At 40.8% G+C, this 22,291-nt stretch overlaps 1 protein-coding gene across 1 annotated transcript; it reads left to right on the forward strand.

The window, feature by feature from the left end:
* Positions 1 to 918: 918 nt before the first annotated feature.
* On the forward strand, positions 919 to 10,137 carry mdfic2 (MyoD family inhibitor domain containing 2). Its single transcript, XM_074651026.1, has 3 exons — positions 919 to 1,330; positions 7,131 to 7,358; positions 9,758 to 10,137. The coding sequence occupies exons 1-3, from the start codon at positions 1,234 to 1,236 to the stop codon at positions 10,009 to 10,011; spliced, it is 579 nt and encodes a 192-aa protein (XP_074507127.1). The 5' UTR covers positions 919 to 1,233; the 3' UTR covers positions 10,012 to 10,137.
* Positions 10,138 to 22,291: the final 12,154 nt, after the last annotated feature.

Consider the following 22,291-nt stretch of genomic DNA (forward strand, 5'->3'; position numbering starts at 1 on the left):
CCATGGGAGCCAAATTAACCACGCAACCTGCTGAACCTCCCTGACGGCGTGATTGACGTTGACCAATGAAACTAAACCCGCCGTAGAGACCACAAGAGTGGGAATACGGTGCTGTCACATCTGCGCTGTGGGCCACTTGAAGAACACAAGAGCACAATCTTGGTCCGTCTTTTCTCCATCACGTCGTATCACCATCACAACAAAAAAGAAAATGAAAGGAGGAGGAACGAAAGAAAGAAAGAAAGCACTAGAAACTCTCCTCTCTTCAGGAGTCATATTTACACTGAGTGCTGCATAGTGGGAGCTCAGTAGACAAATACTCTCACATCTTAATTTTTCAATTAGCAGGGCTCTTGTTCTCTAAACATATGCAAACACAGCGGGGCGTCTATTAAAATGCAACTCTAGTGTTGAGCCTAATTAGGGTAAATTGGTTGGCTTGTATTCGGAGAAATTTGAATGCAGCTCGCTATCCATGTTTCACCGCGTGCTTCGCCCCAACAAACAAACTGGCGCTGGCTGCCTCATGCATATTATGTTCGGCAGAAACACAGCCTTGAAGGAGTGAAATGTGGCGTGTGTGCATGAGTGGGTGTCTGTCTAAATGTGCCTTTTCTTTACAATAATCTGCCAAATATTTTAATATAAAACAGTGACTTTTCTACCTCCCATTCTGCTATAACATCACAAAATCTCTTTATAGTGTGTCCTGATTGCTTAATAATGCATTTGTATAGGGAATTGCAGTTTTAATGTGAAATTTCCTTTTATTATGTGATGCTCTGCATTTGCCCTTGGCTTCATTATCACTTCATAGAGGGAAATAAGTCCTATTAAAACATCACCAGGACGAAGTCAGCAACATTTTATTAGTTGGAGTGGATCTACAGTGTTTTTGCCAACGTCACTGGAACATTGGAGAGGCTTACAGTACAGCAGGCAGCAGGCCAAATGGACCCTGTGCAATGTAAAGGATAATTTCTCCTGGATGCTCTCCGCTTGGCCGAGGTAAACAGCTGCCTCCACACAGCTAGGAACGAGAAAGACTATGTCGCAGCCCGCTGCGTGAGAACCTAATCCTGAGAGCCGACGAGTGCATGGAGACACAGAGCCGTGGCAACACTGTGTTTGACATTAACTCCCGTCGGCCTCGGCTGTGTGCAGCCACATATTTTCTTTTGGCTTGAGGTAATCAGGTTTGTCATAAGAAGTGCATTTTTTATTTGTGATGCAATGGACCAGATGGCAGATGAAATGACTCTGAGAGCCGATGTGAAAGACAAAGGGAGAGTAAACACCGCTGAGGAGAGCTCTGCGTGGGTGAGAGGAGGTAAGTTGATGTGACTCAGGTCTGTGGAAAAAAATCTGAGCATCAGTATTGTTGCTTGTAAATCTCTGTTGTGATAACGTACGGTCGTCATCCTTCCTGTTCCTGGTGCCGAGGCGATTTCACAAGTAGAGCGCTTTCACAATCCATAGTCCGTTTAGTGAAATTGATACTTTTGGTGTGTTTTCTATTTAGTCTGGTTCGGTTTCAAAGTGCACAAACTAAGGCGGAACAAATAAAAAAATAATTTGCTGAGGGGTGTTTACGAAGTCTGGAGAGCTGCCATTTCTATGAAGGGAATCGCCGACTTTGTCATATTGCCGTCGAAGTTTTCTCACTTTGATTCGGCACTGATCTACTGTGCGTACAAGTCCCTTCTCCTCCAGTTTATTTCAAATACCTTTCTAAATGTCACTAGTTTTGTGGACTTTATTTAGCATATTCTGTATGTTCATCATAAACACGTACATCAAACTTCTGCAGAAGTCCAGGTCAGTCCTCTCCCGCTGATGTTAACCTGTCGTTTACCTGTGTCCATCTCAACAAATGCCCAAACAGGCAGCTATTGCTTCCCACAATTAAATAGAAAACTCTGCTGCATAAATCAAGCGGTCTCAAGAAGTCTCATATATCTGAGTTTTTGCCGGTCACACACACGTACAGCCGCCACATGATGGCTTTATGTCGGCACACAGCGGCACACAATCAGTAACTTCATCCACACACCAACAGGTCGTCGGTGTGGAAGTTCTTCAGCGTGAGTGAAGAAGACATAAAGCTGCAATTTGCAACTGCAAGTCCATAATAAGCCGTGGAGGAACAACGTTAAAACATTTGGAACAATTAACTTAATCAGACTCTTCTTATATTGTAATTCCTTCCAATGATGCTGCTCACTCAGTAATCACAGTGACCGACTCGTCTGCCGACAGCACCGAGCTAAAGACCTCCGTTAACGGAGGTTCCATTGAGTTACATTATGATGCGTTCAAGCTCCACTCAGTACAAATGATAATTGGGTGATGGTAGATTATAACGCTATCACGATGCGTTCCAATGTAATCTTGTAAAATGTAGTTTTTGGCAAGACACTTGAATAACTACGGTTGTTTGAAGGAGATAGTTTCGCAGCAATAAAAAAAGATATTAGAGAGAAATATGACCTGTTTAACTTATTAACACTACAGTACCTCTAAGCTGCTTATAATACATTATTACAACTACTAATGCCAAGATTTTTTTAATCAAAGCAAATAATTAAATACAAATACAATCTTTCATTTCCTAATCAATTGTGTGTTTTTATGCAAATAACCAGTATAAATGACAATAACAAAGTAAAAAGGATAATATCTCCAATTTTTGACAGTTAGAATGTAGCACAACATGGAAGTGAAAGCAGCGCGATGTTTATTTAAATGTGAAATTGCTATAAAATATTTTGTCCCTGATCTATAAATAATCATTGATAAATAATCGTGATCTCAATATTGATCAAAATAATCATGATTATCATTTTGGCCATAATCGTTCAGCCCTACAGGCAGCCTGTGTTTTGGTCCGCACCAGACTACAATTACTGCTAATTATCTGCCAAAACAAACTGCACCAGTGGTTGAACAACACCCGAGTTTGATTAAAACAGACTAAATGTTGGCTTGTGAAAGCACCCTTACTGCTATGTTGAACTAAATACTTAACTTGAGAATTTTTTTTTTTTTAAAGTTGTAGTTTTAGAACAATCTATCCAGCAAATCACATTTTGCAGTAATGAAACAAATGGATTTTGTCCGTCGCCTGCTTACATACGTTCTATAAATTGTGTGGATGTTTTCTGTTCTGTGGTTCTGATGTGCTGCAAATTCAAGTTTGCATTTTAATTTAAAAACATGAAGTGAAATTATCTTCAGATCCAGTAACTGCGGTGTCTAATGAGTGAGCGTGGCTCGGGCGAAACACTGGAACAAAACCTGAAAAATGCATAGTATGCCTGCAGGCCTTATTTCTCTATCAGCTAATGGTCATGGGCATGGACCAGCTGCACTTCTTACTTAATTCATTTGATAACCCGGGAGCATCACGCAGCTTCTAAGCACAAACACACACACAGACAGCGCCGATTTGAAGTTCGTTTTCACTTTTTGTTCTTCAAATGCCAACCTCTGCCTTCTGCACTTCTCATTCAATCAAAAACACAGACAATTCTAATGAGAGATAAAAGGAAACCTCAAGCTGACGAAAGGTGATAACATGGGAGACTATTTTGAACTTTGTTATTTCGTACGTATTGAAAAACAGCTAATAAAATCTTAAAAATGGCCAATACAGCCCTGAGCAACGTCCATTTGTATCTCTCTTTCAACAATTTAGGTAAGACAAATACAGTTTATCCGACTTTCAAAAATGTGTCCAGAGTGTGAATAAATCATTAGGCATTAAATGTTAAATAAAACACAGAAAGGAATGGTGAATAATTCATCTTGAATAGGTGGTGAAAAAGTAAACAGTCTGCACCCCGCGCAATAATTCATTAATATCTATTTAAATCAGATGTTAACAAACAGATCTACTCCTGCACACTAAATTTCACAGTCTAACTTCAGCACATGTAGACTCGGCTCTTTGTGTACAGACTGTACATGTTGTGGTGTGAACAGTATAGGTTTTATACATTTACTAAGTATAACTTAACATACATGCTTCTCATCAGCTGTATTTGAAGCTATGGAAATAACATGACTGAGCTACATCTCACGTTTCGGTCATGACACATCATGAAGGTTCACAGCTCCACTGATCTGTGTGTCTCTGTGGTGTTTATTAGTGTATACGCCTCCACAAGAAACAAAGCTGTTCTCAAACATCAGGAGGTAATGGACAGTTGTCAATCAATAATTTCCAAGCAATGAATCTACCATACTGATTCTGAAACTTTTAAGAGGATCCCCGGCTACTTAGACCTTTATTTCAAGTTCCTGTGTTTGCAGGGTAGACACATTCTGTATATCAGTTATTTATAAAACGGCGTAGCTCAAATCAAGCAATCTGATTGGTTCATAGCCGTGATATAATTCCCACATACCACAGCTATGACGCGTCTAACCTTTGCACTTTGCATCTGACAAAAAAAGTTAAACTCTAGAGGTGGGGAAAAAAAATTGATATAGCGCAATATTTTACGCGTGAATATTGTATCGATACACGGACAACAAGTATCCATCTTTTATTATATAAACTGTTAACCTCTTAATCCGGCCGCTATTCTGCATTTCAGAGGCTGTAGCGGACTCAGTTTTAAAGCTAGAGTGAAGATACTGGTATCATATGAAACAAGAAAACCTAAGGAACCGATTGCTACCAACCATGTCACGTTAGCTTGTCAGAAAGAACGCTAAATAATGCTCCAAAGTTATGCGAAATTTTGACGAGGAAAAATTGGCATGGCTATTTTCAAAGAGGTCCCTTGACCTCTGACCTCAAGATATGTGAATGAAAACTGCATCTTTTTAGATAAAACAGATGTTGACAAACTTCATAATTTTCAGTTGAAAAAAGGTAGTAAATCGCAATATATCTTATCACAATTCTCAGTATAATGTAAAATGTTTAAAATCGCAATAAGATCATATCATGGGGTCTCTAGTGAGTCCCATTCCTATTAGACTCATGGTTGCTTAGCGACAGGGTCACTTTCGCCAACACGGCACAGGTTACAGACAGATACAACAGGTAACAACAAAGTTAGCTGTCAAAACCCGCTACAAAATGTAAATATTTAAAGTCAACTAAACGACATGCAGCGCTACATAAACTAGGCCAGGGGTCGGCAACCTTTACAATCAAAAGAGCCATTTTAGGCAAAAAAAAAAAAAAAAAAATCTGTCTGGAGCTGCAAAACATTTGAGCATTGTGATGAAGGTAACACAGCTTATAGTCTAAATATATAGTATATAAGTCTAATGCAGTGAGGAACAAAGTGTAAATGTACGACGGAGTATTAGGGCCACATTGAGGGAAAAAAAGTCTAAGATTTCCAGGATAAAGTCATAACTTAACGAGAAAAAAAGTATTAATATTACAAGAATAAAGTCATAACTTTACCAAAAAAAAAAATATTTCGAGGAATAAAGTCATAATTTTACAAAAAAAGTTGTAATATTACGAGAATAAAGTCATAACTTTACAAGAAAAAAAGAAAATAATACATAACATTACTACTCTGTAATATTATGACTTTATTCTCATAATATGACAACTTTTTTTTCTCGTAAACCTATGACTTTATTCTCGAAATCTCGGATTTATTTATTTTTCCTCAACGTGGCTCTAATACTCCGCCATACTGTAGACCTACAACTAGGAAATGAATAGAAAGCTTGGAGACGTCCTCAGTCACCGGATGTGATGTAAACGCGCCGTGAAATGGCGACGTTCACCTCTACTCACCTTTACTAAGAAGGCTGAACTTGACCATGCCTGTTGCATATAGCTTCTCAATCCGCTTTAAAGAGAAAACAACGTCAAAATACACAATATAAAACGTCCTCACGCTGCCTTAGTTTAGCTAACTGTTACTGACAATGTCTGCTGATCATTTAGCTTGATACACAAGAAGTAGCATGCTAACTAACTGACATGATGAAAATAGTTTTAACTCAACAATGACAGAAGGTGAACACAACATCCTCCAAAGATGAAAAAACAAAAGTTTACCCCTCAAACTCTCTTCTTTCCTCTTATTTCCGTCCTCCGCATTGCTAGCATCACCTGTGATCTACTACCTTACAGTCTACTGCTGTCTTTACTCTCTCTCTCCAGCACGCGGCGCTGCAGCTTCCTGATTGGCTGATTACCTGCTGCACTTCTTAAAGAAACAGTACACCAAATAAAACAGCAAAACAAAAACAGTGTAAACTACTATCATGACTGTATGTTTATGAACTTAATAACTAATTTCAATACATTTGCTTACATTATATTATGTAAGCAATCTCCAGGTTTGAAAAATGACGCCAAAGCGAAAGTACCTTAAACTGAGGGTGCGACTCCTCTGGTTACAAAATGAATTGCGATTGTATAGATAGATAGATAGATAGACAGCTTTATTGATCCCCGTGGGGAAATTTGATTGCCATCAAGTAAAACAACAACAAACAACAACAATCAACAAAAACACAGTATTTACAATACACCAATAAATAAATAACATCATAAGAAGCCCTTTGAGACATAATCAACAGCTGAGAGGTATAGAAGTGTAAGAGAAAATTACCCTACTTCTCACTTGATTTATTAAAATAATCTCAATAGTCTGGTTTCACTGAAAGGCTGTAGCGTTTTGTGATGTTATACACGCTCTTTTAAAGGCTTTTTGTGCCGAAGAACAACGTCTGGACCATAAAAAAATGGATAATCCTGTACACAGAAATTTTGTATTGTATCATATTGTATCGTATTGTAAAGCATTGCATCGTATCGTATCGTACATTATCGTATCGTATCGTATTGTATCGTGTTGTATTGTATTGTGTTGTATCATATTAAATTGCATCATATTTATCACGTTGTGTCGTATTGTATCATGCCGTATTGTATCATATCGTGTTGTGTTATATTGTATCGTTTAATTCGGTTCCAAAAATATCAAAATCTGACCAGTTAAACCAGTGCCCGTTGTGACCGTCTTTAGACCTCTGTGCTCTTGCTGGCATTGTGGTCTTTAAATTCTCAATCAGAAATTGCACAAATAATCAAATTGTGCCTGATGTGTCTTTATTTATTTAACATTTCGTCTTTTGGACAGAAAGGATACAAAGTGAGGCTCAAGCCAGCGACTGGAGACTTGGTGCCCCTACAGACGCTGAGCCTGGGGAGACCGGTAGAGACACAGACACTCAGCGGCCTAGAGAAAGTGACAGCCCTTCTTCTCCTCTGTTCTCTTTGAAAAAGTACCTGAGGAGGTCTCCCTCTGCAGCATCCTCCTCCTCCTCCATAGACTCTCTGTCGTCTTCTCAGCAGAGCAACATGGGAGGTTAGTGACACCATCACTTTATCACCCCCTATCTGATGCCCTCTAGCTGCACACACACACACAGCTGTTGAAATTATTGAAGGAAAAATCTTTTGTCGAGACCTCAGTAAAACTGTTATGAAATGAACTTTTTCATCCAAACATATCTTTTCTACTGATGAAATAAACGACGATTAATATGCAGAATAATAATGCCACAGACCACAGACAGAATAGAATATTTGACAAATTGCAAGCTTTATGCCTCACCATGCTGTGAGAATGCTTAAATACAGTTCATATAATCAATTATGAAAATGTGTGAATAATTTAGAATCTGAAACTACAGCAAAAAAGAGAAAGACTAATGCAAAATAAAAATAAAAAACGGCCACCAAAGTAGATTCACTACTATAGATGCAGCAGCATAAGTGATTACACCACACACTGTTTATGTTCTCATGCTTCTATCAAATGAAATATTAAATTAACTGGTAAGTATTTTAAATTAAAGAAATTATTCATTAAAATTTCTTTCCAAGAGATGAGAAAATTGATGTCAATCTAATGTCTGTGCATTAAATATGGAGTTGGAATCACAACGTGGGTTAGCCTAGCTTAGCATAAAGACTGGAAGCAGTGGGAAACAACCTGACTCTATTCAAAGTCCAGAAATACTTCTACCTACCTTTCTAAAGTTCACCTATCAACACTTATGTATCTCGTTTGGTTAATCCATAAACAGACTGAAATGTAAAACGGACTTTCTGGTTTAAGAAGGAATTAATTGCTGGAGATATTTCTTGACGAACAACAGAACTAGTTTTACCACTGTAGCTTTTTATTTGTTTATTGATATTCTATGTATTTTTTTACATAATTGACATAATTAACAATTTGACATAATAGACCTTTTTCACAGCAGACTTTTTGACTGGTCATAATAGGAAAAGCACATGTTACTAATAACACAAATGATGAGAAGACATTCTGCGTGTCATGGGAACGCATTTCAGGCTTTTTGCGAGTAATTTTTACGCCACGCAACAAAACGACGGTAACGGCCGAAGTTAGGCTTAGGCAACAAAACCACTTCGTTAAACATCATGGTTGGGCTTGAAATAAGTATGTAAATGACGAAAAAATATGTACAGAAACAACATAACAGAAGTACAGAAAACACGTCACGAACATAAATTCAAAATAACTCAACAACACTGGTCTCGAACACCGGTTTCCTGGTTGAAGTCCTGTGTTTGTTGGACCCATCCACCCCCCCTGCCACCCAGCATAAGCAATGTTTATTGCTTTTTATTCTACATCACTAGCTCTGAGCGTAGCATATTTATGCAGATGTGTTTACTTTACAGCCAATACAGACTACATGGCGAATTGCCATGTCATTTTTTTCTCCATTTAGTGCGAGTGACAGTGAGCCAGCATGCACGATACCAGGAACCAGAAATCAAAGCAGCTAAATGGAATACCGCCATCCCTAATTTCATCATTTACACCCGTGCTTTTCCTATTGTGACAAGTCAAAATGTCTTCTGTGAGAAAGGCCTATCTGTCAAAAAATTGATATTGAATGCATTGTGAAATTGCAACCACATTTATATAATTTATACTCATACCAAGTACAGGTGACTCTGCAAAGTTGAACAGCATTTTGACAATAGGTGGTGCTACATAACTCTGAAAAACTTAGCATAATTCATTCTCATACAAAACCCTCATAATACTGCAAAGTATACTCTCCCAAAATCAGCATGATTGCCAACAGTGTTTTGATTTTGATCCACATGCAGATAAAAAATCAAATCAAAATGTAGAGGGTTGTGCGGTCTTGTAGGAGGGGCGCCTTCACCAAATTCTTTACAACACAGGCCATAAGGACTTTCCAACAACATGTCTTCGGTGAGTAACTGTTCATGGTCAGTGTCATTTGATGATCTCATGCTTCATAGCACCCGTGGGGGCACCATTTGGCAAAGGTTGCTGGGAACACACATACTGTAGCACATTGTTTCACTGCAACCACAAGGCAACTTAGAAAAGCTCCTGGCAAAGTATACGGGAGAGACTTCTGATAATTGATTATGTCTCCAAACAGCTTTCTTGCTTGTCTCTCTGTGAGGGATCAAGGCATGAATTCCTAAATTATGCATGTGTAAAGGAAGTAAAGGAGGCTTTTAAAATGCTAGAGATATAAGTGAAGGGCAGCTCTTATAGCAGTGCAGGTGATTTATGTCCCAAGATATGGTTTAGACACAATTCATCACACATCATCTCAAAGAGGTCACTGCAAACGTGTGAAGAGGAGAGGCCTTTATTTGAAGACCAACAAAATCTAAAAAATGAATTTCTAAAACTTAACACACCTTTTGAATGTCCTATCTGACTGTATGCGTCTCCCTCAGTTGACTGTGCAGGAATTGTCCTGAACTGTCTCTTCTGCCGGTTCTACGATTTGATCCTCATGCTACCCGGCTCCTGTGAGAGATGTGTCAATCGCTGCTGGCCCAACTACAAACTAGTCGTCTCAGCAATGGAGTCAGCGCCCGGTAACGATGAGTCCCGCGTGGACTGGGACTGTGGTCTGTTCAGTTCCTGTCAGGATGCAGGTGACTGCCTGGAGTTGGCTATGGAGATGTCTGAATTATGCTATCACTAGTGGGAAACCAATACTAATCACTGATCATGACAAGAAACTGGCTGGATGATCAAATATCAGACTGTCCCGCGTCAAGCGGAGGATTTCCAAGGGCTTAAACACAAATACATACATAAGAAAATCTAATTAAAGCTGTACTGAAATATGCAACATTTGTATGAAAATAAATATATACATTATCCATCTGTGTATGCACGTGACCTTGTGTTTATATGTCTCCTGAATGTATGAAATAGACCCTGAACCAGTATTCAGCCAGAACATCTTATATTGCTGCGTTAAAGGTACAGTGTGTAGGATTTGGCGGTATTTAGTGGTGTTGTTGCAGATTGCAACCAGCTGAGTTCCCCTCCGCTCACTCTTCCCTTTCCAAAACCATGGTAACGCCGTTTGTCTCGCTCATAGGCCATCCTGACCATAATAGTACAGGAATGAGTCCTAAAACCCGCAATTGAGTTAACATTTAGTTCCCTTGTCTGGAAGTCAATGGATTTTTTGAATGGGTTTTTATTTGGATATCTGAAATAAGGTCTGTGTTTAACACAAGCTTAAGAGATTTTAACATTTTGTTCTACGACATAAAGTACATCAATAAATACCCCACTCGTGAATTTTGAAGCTTTCATTTGTCATAAAAAAGGCGGTTGCTAACAAGTGACTAAATGAGACTACTAAACGTCATCACGCTGACACGTCTGGCTTTACAGCCTCGCTGTGTATATTCGCAGTCATGCGACCGTGGTGTGGTTTATTTATAGCCTTTACTTCTAGAGCATTCATGTTTCAAAAATCATAATAATGTTTTTCATTTGTGAAGATTATCTTGAACAAAACGTGTAAGTATCATAAATGTTTGTTTGCCACGGAGCTTATTTTCTGCAATAATCCAAAATCCAGTGGAGAAATCGCATTGGCTTTTTGTCGAGGGAACCACGACGATGCTAACTTCCTGGTTGGTCTACAAAAATATGTCATCCCTTGAGCACCCTAAAACACTACTTTTAGAGCGACGGAAGTCAGACGGCGGCTGGCGGTACCACGGTTTTGCACTCTGCGGCTCATGTTACCGCAGTTTCATAAGCGTATCGGAGAACTAATGTGACCTTCAGGTAATGTAAAAACGTTAAAGGCTTTTGGGCTACTGTAGAAACATGGCGGACTGCGTCAAGAAGACCTGCTCCTTATGTAGATATGAAGGGCTCATTCTAAGCCAACAAAAACAACAATTCTTAGTTTGAGGTGATTATACACTAATGAAAACATAGTCATGAATACTATATTCCATTTCTGCTTATGGATCCACTGAAATGTTACACACTGTTCCTTTAAGAATGGGTTGTTGATAACTGATTGATGCATCTGCATCCCAACACTGCCCTTGTAAATAAATATTTCTTCTGTCTCTGACCTCATTCACATCATGGCTGCAACAATCACCATCTACTGTAGATTCTGAATGAATGAATACCTTAACAGTCTTACAAATGCAGAGTCTTGAATTTCAATGGTACAGTACCAAATCACTATGCAGCGAGGGAGCACTGTCCTCACAAACAATACACTGGCCTTGAGGCCTGCGAATTCCACCGCTGCTCCGCTGATACGCACGCTGACACACACCAACAAGCACTCCAGCTTCAACATCTTTCTGAAGTATGGAGGAAAAAAAAAAATAAATCTTGAAGCCTGTCCCCTGTTGAGCGTGCCTATTTCAGTTCAAGTGCCACTGGAAACACAGGAGCTGTTGGATATGGCATTTGTAGGACACTCGTCCTTGTCGCTCCCCTCGACCTCTGTTCTCAAAGACAGTTCTCTCAAGTGGTAGATTACTGTTTGGATCACTTCAGTCTGAAATATGTCCTTGTCACATAATGGGAAATGGACACAGGAGCATGGCTGCTATGTCAGTGTGAGAACAGTACACAGGACAACATTGTACTTAAGCATCATCTGTTTCCCGGAGAGGTCAGCGTGAGAGCCGAGGCGCACAACACAGTGTTACTGGATTATCTCCCATTACCAAACATTTGTTTTCTGCCATTACATGTAAAGACCAAGAGAGTAACCTCACTCCACAAACAAGGAGACTATTATAGTGCCGTTGTCAGAAGCACTGCCGTCTCCCGTTGTCACAGTTGTACACTGAGGTAATGGCGAAAGCACATGGTACAGAATGGATCTGAACTGCAGGGGGAATTTGATCATTCACTATTATGTGTAAAGCAGATATACCATGATCTATCATTTTACTTCACGTCTTTCAGCTTTGTAGCTCAGAATTATTTTATTCTTGCCCTAGAGCCACCAATGGAAGATGTCTAGTTTAGCACTGAAAAAGAGAGGGGAAAAAGAGTAATTATACCAACTATACATGTGTTTCACACAGAAAAAGACTATGGCCACATGTCAGCTCTGTTAACAATTTGTACATTTTTGTAAAGGAGGTTCATGCTAGTGTCTTATTGAAATCAATTTGGAAGCTAGAAAGTTGTTTGCGATATTGAAAGTAATCCATCAAAATAAATATCATATTTCCTTATGTTTCGTTTTTTTTCTTGCACTCACAGCGGGCACTTTCTGAACATGACATGTATGGCTTTTCTAATTAAAGGTCCAGTGTATTTGGGGGGGATCTATTGGCAGAAATGGAATATAATGTGTTTTTATTAAAAGTTTTCTAAGATTATTTTTTTGCGCTTTTATTGCCTTTATTAGTGCAGCTGGAGAATGACATGAAAGGCGGAAGAGAGAGAGAGAGGAAATAACACATATCAAATGGCCGTGGGTTGGAATCAAACCTACACCGCTGCCAAGGACTCAAGATAATATGTCAGCCTGGTCGAACGAAAGGCATATTAATGACATGATAATTTACAATATGAACGCCGTTCTTGCTTTCGGGGTGTTATTTGTACATCATGTAGTCTGTACCGACTGCAATGTAAACGCATCCGCGTAAATATGCTACGCTCAGAGCTATAGTGACGTAAAATAAAATGGGAGAAAGACTGCTTATTACGGGCAGGAGAGAAGGTGGATAGGTCCAACAAACACAGGACTTTCAACCAGGAGACGTTAGTGACGTTTGTGATGTGTTTTCAGTACTTATGCTACGTTGTTTCTGTTCGTATTGTACTTAATTTACTTATTTTAAGGCAAACCATGGCGTTTTTCCTAAACCTAAGTGAGTGGTTTTGATGCCCCCTGCTGGTACTGCACCACGTGTGTAATATGAGGCAAAACTGGACACTGACACGATGTCCTCTGGCGAACAGGCGGGTCTGTTTCATGCTTTGGCATGATATCGGATTGAATATGTGACAACAGCACATGGAGAACTGAAGGAAAATAATGATCGTACTTGTTATGTACTTGATTATCACTGAATGCTACATTACTTTTCTTCATAACTGTGTCCATAGTCTGTGTGTCCAAGTGGTAACCATTACCGATAACATGACATATTGGTCAATATTATTATGTTGGCTTCAGAACTGAGCCTTGAGTCAAATTTAAGAAATATTTTTTTCACATGCAGTATTTTCTAATAGAGGATGAAAGTTGTTTGACAGGTAATATTAAAACCAGGCCAGAGCAGCTGCAGAGATACTAATCCAAATCCTCCATCTTTTAATTATAACACTTTGATCAGTTGTGTTGAAAGTTGCAGTTTAGTCACACAGCACAGAAAAGGATTTGTCAGGAAATCATCAGCAACTCAAAGAGAGGCTGTTTCAGTTCTGTCATTTTATGAAAACCAGACTGAAATATTTTGTTCAAATTCTCGTCGGATCGGTTGCTTTTAGAGGAAAACACAGAGTTTTTAAGACGAAGGGTTTACACATTACATACAGACACAGCACCATTTTTATGTCCCTACTAAAGATCTGACTTTCTATGTACTATTTCATGTATGAAGTTAAATGAAGACTGTTGTGTCTGCACATGTATTTTTCAGATAGAATCCGTCCTCTTACAGTATATGAATTAGGCTCTAAACTGTGACCACGTTAGACCTCCTGAAAGCCGCACAGGAGCTCAGACAGACTACAAAAAATAAATGTAGATACTGCACATGCTGTGCAAAATTGTATGTTGCGGGTTACATCTACAGGGAACACTGCTTGTGACCAATTTTCTCATTACCTGGTGCAGCACAATTACAAAGCTGAGTGCTCGAGCTGATACTGCTCCATAAAACCTATTGGAGGTCCTTTGTGGTTTTTCGAACATAAAGTGCGTCTGCATAAACAGATGCCAGTTTTAAAGCGAAAACATCTGCACATCTTAAACTCGCTGGATCTCTTTCAAATTACCTGATGGCTTTGGGAGCAGCATGGGCTTCGGCTTTTTTAATAACATCCAAATGGCCTGTCCTTTACTGGCCGGGGCTCGAATGCGGCCCCCATCCGGACGTGGACAAGGTCAGGTGGTTTTCACTGCTGCACAACACATGCATGCACCTTTAATGGTTGCTTAGAGGATAGTGTTAACCCATTAGCTTGCATACTAGCTTAATTCAAAACACTTGTGCAGAGGGTCAAAAAGAAAACTGTAATATTGAAATGATTAAATGCGAAACGTGTTGTTGCTTGCAAAAAAAACACTTCAAAAAAGCTGCACGCCGCTCCTCGGCTGTTGTGTTTAGTGACACAAGACTCACATTAACAAAGTGATCTAATCGCGTGCTGCTTCGCCGTGTTTACATGCATCTCTGCTCACTAATCGGATATGAGGTTTCTTCAGAGTTCAGGCCCTGATCGCTTCATTAGTGTGAGGCTGCTCTTCCTCCAGAGCACACAGCACTAATACCGTCTCCCTTCAGACACAGCGCTGCAGCCCAGAGTGGCCTCCCGAGGAAGCAGCACCATTAAATATTAATGCCATGTGTTTAGAGGATTTTTATTTCAAACAGCGGGTTTGTCAGCATCTTATGTAGTGTTCCTCAAGATTAAGTCCATGTGGAAAATGGGGTCCCGAAGCTTTCATTGTGCCTTCGGAATAATTTAAGCCTGTTTTTTTTCTTATGGTCTTTCTGTGTTAATATTGCCAACATTTTCACTGTGATTTTCTTAAGCAAATGGAGCATTTTTAAGTGGCTGAGAGTACCGCTCTCTGTTACCTTAGTGTAGCTGTCACAAGGTGAAGAATGTTTGGGTGCATTCAGCTTGACGTCACTTCAAATATTCCGACGCATGTGTTTCTCGTAAACCCAGTTTGCAGTTACACCCATGATGCAGAACGCCGTCGGAGCAAAATAACATTTAGCTTCACCAAATTATGACATTAGAAGGCAGTAAACAGTACAGTTCCTCAACATAATCAAGTCCACATTTACTTTTACTGCTGGACTACCACGCTACATCTCTATACAGCGGGACATTTATTATAAATCTGTCAAGAAATTTGTCATCTGTCCTAATTTTTTTTGTTCTATTGTCCTAGTTTACATGCAATTTCACAATTACCCCCCCATCAAATGAACCTGACCTCACTCTCATATAGGGAAGTGGTGTGTGCGAGCATCATCCTCAATTAGGTCAGGGGCGTTAATAGTACAGTGGAAAGCGAACACTCCCCACAACATCCTCCAGGAATTGCGCCTGACACTACTGACTCTCTTGAATCTATATTTGGGCCACGCGCATGGATGTGTGTCACCCAAGACTATACCCGCCTAATCTCTGCCGGAGAAAAGTAAAGTGAGTTGTGTGCCCATGGGCGGAGATTGTCAAGGCACAAAGGGAGCTCCCAGCAGGCGCCGCCAAAACCAGGCCCTGGGCAGGTTTTTATGATACCTTTCAATCAGCGCATGATTCCCAGCTGAAATGACAGGTGATTTGACTCAGCCTCCAATTAATGACCTCATTTTAACAATTAAGAGCAGAGGAGGAAGGGGGAAAGCCCCGCAAAAAAGACAGCGAGCAGGGCCGGGAGGCGAGTTTTGATGCCTTGATAGCACAAGGAGCTGCGTCGAACGTGACTGGAGCCCGTCGTCCCGGCTCAGGTGACCTCTCCCTCCTTTAACCAGGTGGCGTCCTGCAGGGAGAGCACACACCGGTAGAGGAGGAAGGGAGGGGTGTGGCTTGGATAGGGCAAAGGGGTTACAAGAGGGTGGCAAGGGGATGATGGAGTGCATCAAGCTGTGTGTGCCCCCCCCTCCCTCACTTCCAGCCTCTCTTGCCCCCACCCCCCACAAGCATAGAGGAAATTAAAGAGCTGTGTAGCAGGAGGAGAAGAGGGGAGGAGGGTGGTGATTTAGAGCGTGGCGCAGGGGGATGGGGACCCGGCGCATTGGAGTTAATTACTGAATAATGAGGAACAATTTATTGTGTTCTTGTTAGAGACATCAAAATGCTGCTGGATACTGCCTATAGAGAAGAGCATGCCTCTCTCACTCGGGTGAAATGTGGTGTTTAACTCAGAGCCATTAAAGGGCCCCCGCCTTGCTTTTCCTTACCTTATGAAGCGGGGGTGTTGCAGGTCTTCATGGGCTGATGAGGGGACTTATCACATTATCCTTACATACTTCCACTTTCCTCCCGGCCGTCTGGGTTCAGTAAAACCTAATAAAAGCTACACTGACTCAGGATCAGTCCGTTCTCAAGGCTTGTGCTGACGATGTGTAAACTATAACTGACCGTTGGCTTTCTATTCTCTCCTTTAATTTACAATGATAACGGTGGCAGATTTAAAGAGGACCTATTATGCTTTTGTGCTTTTCCCTCTTTCCTTTAGTGTTATAGTTTTTTTGTGCATGTAAAAGGTCTGCAAAATTACAAAGCCCAAAGTCAACGCCAAAGGGAGTTACTATCCCCCACAGAAACACTGCTCCTGAAACGCCTTGATGGATGTCCTGCCATTTCTTCTGTTACGTTGTGATGTCACCAAGTAACACATTTGCATAATGGCTAGTTGGCACGCCCTCAAACAAAGCTAGTTAGAGCGGAGCTGGAGCGGAGTCCGAAGAGTTTGGTTCGGTTGACCAATCACAATAGCGGACCAGCTGACGAATCAGAGCAGACTGGGCGTTTCAGACAGAGGGTAAAAACAGGAGCTGTAGCACAGCCGGTATGAGAGAAGTAAAGTGTTTTTTGAACATTAAATCATGTAAACATTGATTTCAATCAGAGGAAGAGAAAGGCAGGCTTCTAATTCGTAACCTGAAACTGTTTTCCAGAAATCAACTAGCAGGTTAGCTAATTAAGCTGAAGTTAGCTCCATGAGTTGGTTTAAAACACAATCTCCGGATAACTCTTTAACATTTCCAGTTTAATCATATATGGGTCTTAAATATGTATTGGTGCTAAAAGACTGAAGATAAAGCTACATGTCCCAGGCAAGAAATCAGCCCCCCTCACCATGCAGTTAATGATTCATGTATAAACATGGACATCTTATTTCATTCTAACATAACTCTGGTTTTCTGGGCTGCTTAATACACACTGGTTTGTATTTTCACACAATATGTTGCACGTTTAACAGTACAAGAGGAAGAGCTTTTAGGATGAGGATTAACCGATGTGTTTGGCAAACGTCTATCTCGGGTAACGTTGGCCAGGGTTGCTGGAGTGTAAATGTCCCCAAATCCTATCAAGAGCAGGACAGAGCTGCTAATGTTAACCTAAACCTGAGGTGTCAAACTCATTTTAGTTCATGGGCCACATACAGCTCAATTTGATCTCAAGTGGGCCGGACCAGTAAAACCGTTGCATAATAACCTATAAATAACAACACCTCCAAATGTTTCCCGTTTCCTTTAGTGTAAAGAAGTACAAGTACATTTTGAAAATGTTCACAATTAAAGAAAAATCCATTTACAGAACAGATGATGAACAGCCTGAGATGAAAAACAGATTGCTGTTTGCTCAAACCTGCCAACAATTCACTTATCTTCTGTGTTCTCAGTTGCCCTTGAAGTTCTGTTATTTTCCGCCGTGATGAGTCTGATAGTGCATCGCCGCCAAATATTCTATTCCTTGAGCACTGAAAGGTGCTGTGAACACACTAACCACCCTGGCTTTCCATTAAGCTCTGTGAAGAAACAGGAACTGGTCCATTTTTCTTGGAAAACCTGACACTGTGTCCACTTTTGTCCTTTACGACAAAGACATTTTCCACCGGTGGCTCCATGAACAGTAGTTTATTCAGTGTTGTAGCCTGTATGTTATAATACTACTAAACTTACTATAATACTTTTGGCTTAGTTTTCTCTTCCATTCTCCAGTAATCTTGCAGCGGCAACGCGCTTTGAGTTCAGGCTGGTGCACGCCAAGGGTAGAGTACGAGCAGGGAGGCAGGGAGGCATCTGATTGGTTCTTTCCAAGCGGACCGCGAGGCAGTGATTGGTAGACCTTTTTACAGGATTACAGCAGCTACAGATGGCGACTCTTTTCCGGTCCTTTTTCAGAGCTCATAAGTAATGGATCGCTGTCTGGTGTAAAGACCATTTCAACCAATATAACAAATAGTGTTTTCTGGAGAACATTGCCAACCCTGCCTTTAAGTATGGAAGTTACGTGACAAATAAATCAACGTTGACTTCTGGTTTCACGACCGCCGGTCTCCTGGGCAAAAGTCCGGTGTTGTTTGACCCACCCGTCCACCCCGGCCTCCTCCTTACGCAGCATTTGGCGCTTTTTATACTTCCTGGTTCACAATTACGTGGATTACATACAAGTATACTACATATACAGTATATATATACTACATATACATATATATATATATACTGTATATGTAGTATATACATACAGTATATATCATGTACATACAGGTACGTACATGAAATTTGACCTCTGCATTTAACCCATCCTAAGCATTGTAGGAGCAGTGGGCTGCTGTAAAGCGCCCGGGGAGCAACTTTGGGGTTCAGTGTTTCGCTCAAGGACACTTCGACAAGCAGACAGTAGGCGACGGGGATCTAACCGCCAACATTGTAGTTAAAGGACAACCCGCTCAACCCACTGAGCTACAGACGCCCAGAGGTACACAGTGGATGTGCTAGTTGTATGCTGAGATTTTATGTAACCTGTAGCACCACAAACTAATGTAGTCCATTAATAATATGCCAATTCATAAGGCCTTGGAAGTGATCCATTAGGCTACTTACTGAGATAGTAAGCTGGTTAGCTGGCCATGCTAACTATTGCAGCTCAAGTCACTGTGGATAAATCCATTCCTTACACTTTAGCTCTTCTGTTTTTAGTTTTGGAAATGCTGAAAAAAGACCCTCCAAACTCTTTAAATGATTGGTAGCCAATCGTTCTGACTGCAGCCTTATATGCCCCCTATCTCTGCGTGTGGAGAAATCCAAAGCTTGACGGACCTGCTGGGCCTAGTTGTGGTTGATAAACTATTTGGATGATCACTGTTTAGATCAGGGTTTAGAGAAAAATCAATTCTTTCATTTGTCACCGTTACACTAAATCATCTAACTGCGAAGTCATTCTGACACTTCCGTAGTGTCACCCCAAGAGCATGTTCACAACAGTTATGAAATCCACATGCGTACAGTACACATTACTCATGCAAGGGACAGTTTTTAAGTATGCTCTTATGCTGCAGGAATTTCCTGCCAATAATTCTTTCATAATCACTGTAAACATGACACTTCCTCTGTGATGTTTACTGCATTCCTTGTAAAAGAGTTCATGAGTATAACTTCATTTATCTGGCAGGAAAGTCAGAAAAAAAGGAACACTTAATGCAACTTGTTCTATTCTCCGCCAGAGAAAGACCAACTCTCTCCTCTCCTAACAGCAAAGTGTCAGACTTGCTATCAGTCCTTAGCAGAGTGTGAAGTATCCCAACTCTTTGATGTGTTAAATATGAAATCTGACCATAGAACAAAGCAGCTGTCAGCAAGCAGCACGTGTCAAAAGCAATCCACGCCAATTATTATTGAGTTTCTGTCATGCATGCATCTGCTGTGCAGACACTGAGGTGTGTTACAGTATCGCAGTGCTAACAAAGACTTCAGACAGTCTTTTAAAAATAAACATCACACGCTTCACTTGTCCTCATCAAAAGGCTGATGATGATGATCGTCTGCAAACACAGTCCAAGATGCACCTTTTGTCCAGACGGAGCTCTTTGAGAAAAGGTTAAATGATCTGCTGCAACTCGGGCTGGGTATCGGTACTCGATAGGTTTAAGGTATCGACCGAAATAACACAGTACTAAATAGTATGGAAACTTCTCCAGTCAAACGATACCTACAATCGATCCTTTTTGTGCCCAGATTTAGAAAAAAATGGCTATTTGTATGGTTTTGCTTGCAGCCAATCACCACAAGCATTCTTCGATTTAATGCGACGTGTGATTGGCCCACTACCGCAGCAGCTACAACCCATACAGCCGATATTGCCTTCAGGCACAGGGCTCTGAACACGGAGGTGTCTGAGCAGGCGGCTAACATCTAACGGTGCTAACAGCACATACAGAACTAACAAGGGCAACGCTTCCCTTTAATTCTGCAATGCATTAGTGCAGCATTGCGTTTAGAGTGACGGCGTCACGTCGGCCGCTCCTCATTTACATAAAGTTTAGGTCTAGGCTACTTTAGGCTACTTTATGCAAATCAGAGGCTTATAAACTTATCATTGTCAATCTAAACGGAACTATTTTTGTAATATACGAGAAAAAAGTGTCCAAACAAGCTGCCATGTTGGTTCCGTTTTGAAAGCTGGGAGCAGCAGCCCAGTCCAGAAAGCGTTCGTCCAATCAGGTGTGGCAGCCCATCAAGTGTCCAATGCTGGGAAGTGAGTCCTCTATTTAAAAAAACGCTATGCAGTGTGGTGGTGATTAGCTAGCCAGTGGGACACACACACAGCTTCCATTCACATGATGGGTATCAAATGAAGTACTCTATTGGTATCGGTATGACTTTAAGGGTACTGGTATAGAGGGCTCACAGGATGATGTATTTTTGTAGATCAACCAGGAAGTCAGCATCACGGCAGATCATGGCAGAAAATGAGCTCTGTGGCAAACACACATTTATGACACTTGCACATTTTGTTCAACAAGATAATCTTCACAGATGAACACCACTTTTATGATTTTTGAAGAGTAAATAAAATCGCCAGAAGTAAAAAGCTAACGTTAGGCTATAAACCACAGTTGCATGAGCGTGATTATAGACAACGAGGCAGATCAGTCGACATGATGAAGTTTAGTAGTCTCATTTAGTCACTTGTTAGCAACCGCCTTTTTTAAGGACACATTACGCCTTAAAGATGCACGAGTGGGGTATTTATTGATGCATTTTATGTCGTAGAACAAAACATTAAAATCTCTTAAGCTTGCGTTAACCACAGACCTTATTTCAGGCATCTAACTAAAAACCCACCGACTTCCAAACGAGGGATCCAGAAGTGCTAAAATGTTAATATCTAGGTTTTAGGACTCATTCCTGTAGCTCTCTAAAGGTACTGGCATTGTAATTATTTTAAAGATACCCAGCCCTAGCCGCAACCCAGCCTGAACTGTTAGTCCCAACGCTGTATACTGTGACCTCGAGAATACGACTTTAACTTTGTCAAAGGTTCTCCACATTAACAGCAACACAATCACTGGATCACAAATCACACACTGTAAGTTATGAGAGTTACATGCTGTGTCTCTCATGACATTGAAAGGGGGGGGGGGGAGAAGCGAGAAGGTGCTTGCTGAGTGTGTAGCCATGCTGTGTTGCCCAAATAGATACGTTCCATCTGAGAGTGATGCAGCCTTCGGAGTGATCCCGCTAGACAGATGAGTGCTACTTGAATGTTAATGAGGGCTCCTTTAGACACGCATAAATTAAATGATTAGATGTCTGCAATCATGCAAGGTCCTTAGGTGTCCCCTATTTATGGCATTTGAAATGTAGCGGCCTTTATTTACGACGTGTCTCCCCTGCACAGGCTTCGCCACCTGAGCAGCCTAACGCTTTCAAAAGACGAGTTTTTTAATGACCTGCAAATGAATCACTCTGGCAGAATCGTAAGAGAAGCGGAGCCCTCCCCCTTTTCTCGAAAAACAAAAAGGGAAATTGTGCCATCCACTGAAAAAAGCTTGCAGATGTCTGGAATGAAAGCTGTGCTACAGGGATGCAGTAAAACATATTTGTTTCAGAGACGCCACACGCCGAAAGATACACTGTCGAGCCTCGGTGAGGGCCTCGGAGGACAGCGCAGTCTCTGATCGCAGTCACCTAACAATGAATCTTCCTCCTCCTCGGTTCACACGCTCTTCATTGTCGTTTTCTAGTTGCAACAACAGCTATTTTCATCTT

Source organism: Sebastes fasciatus, chromosome 1 (assembly GCF_043250625.1).
Source record: "Sebastes fasciatus isolate fSebFas1 chromosome 1, fSebFas1.pri, whole genome shotgun sequence".
NCBI lineage: Eukaryota > Metazoa > Chordata > Actinopteri > Perciformes > Sebastidae > Sebastes > Sebastes fasciatus.

Bases quoted from the DNA above. Each gene is read 5' to 3' on its own strand.
- mdfic2 (XM_074651026.1), top strand. From the start codon at position 1,234: ATGGACCAGATGGCAGATGAAATGACTCTGAGAGCCGATGTGAAAGAC. The intron at 1,331-7,130 runs GTAAGTTGATGT...TCTTTTGGACAG, and splicing joins CTCTGCGTGGGTGAGAGGAG to AAAGGATACAAAGTGAGGCT. The intron at 7,359-9,757 runs GTTAGTGACACC...CGTCTCCCTCAG, and splicing joins TCAGCAGAGCAACATGGGAG to TTGACTGTGCAGGAATTGTC.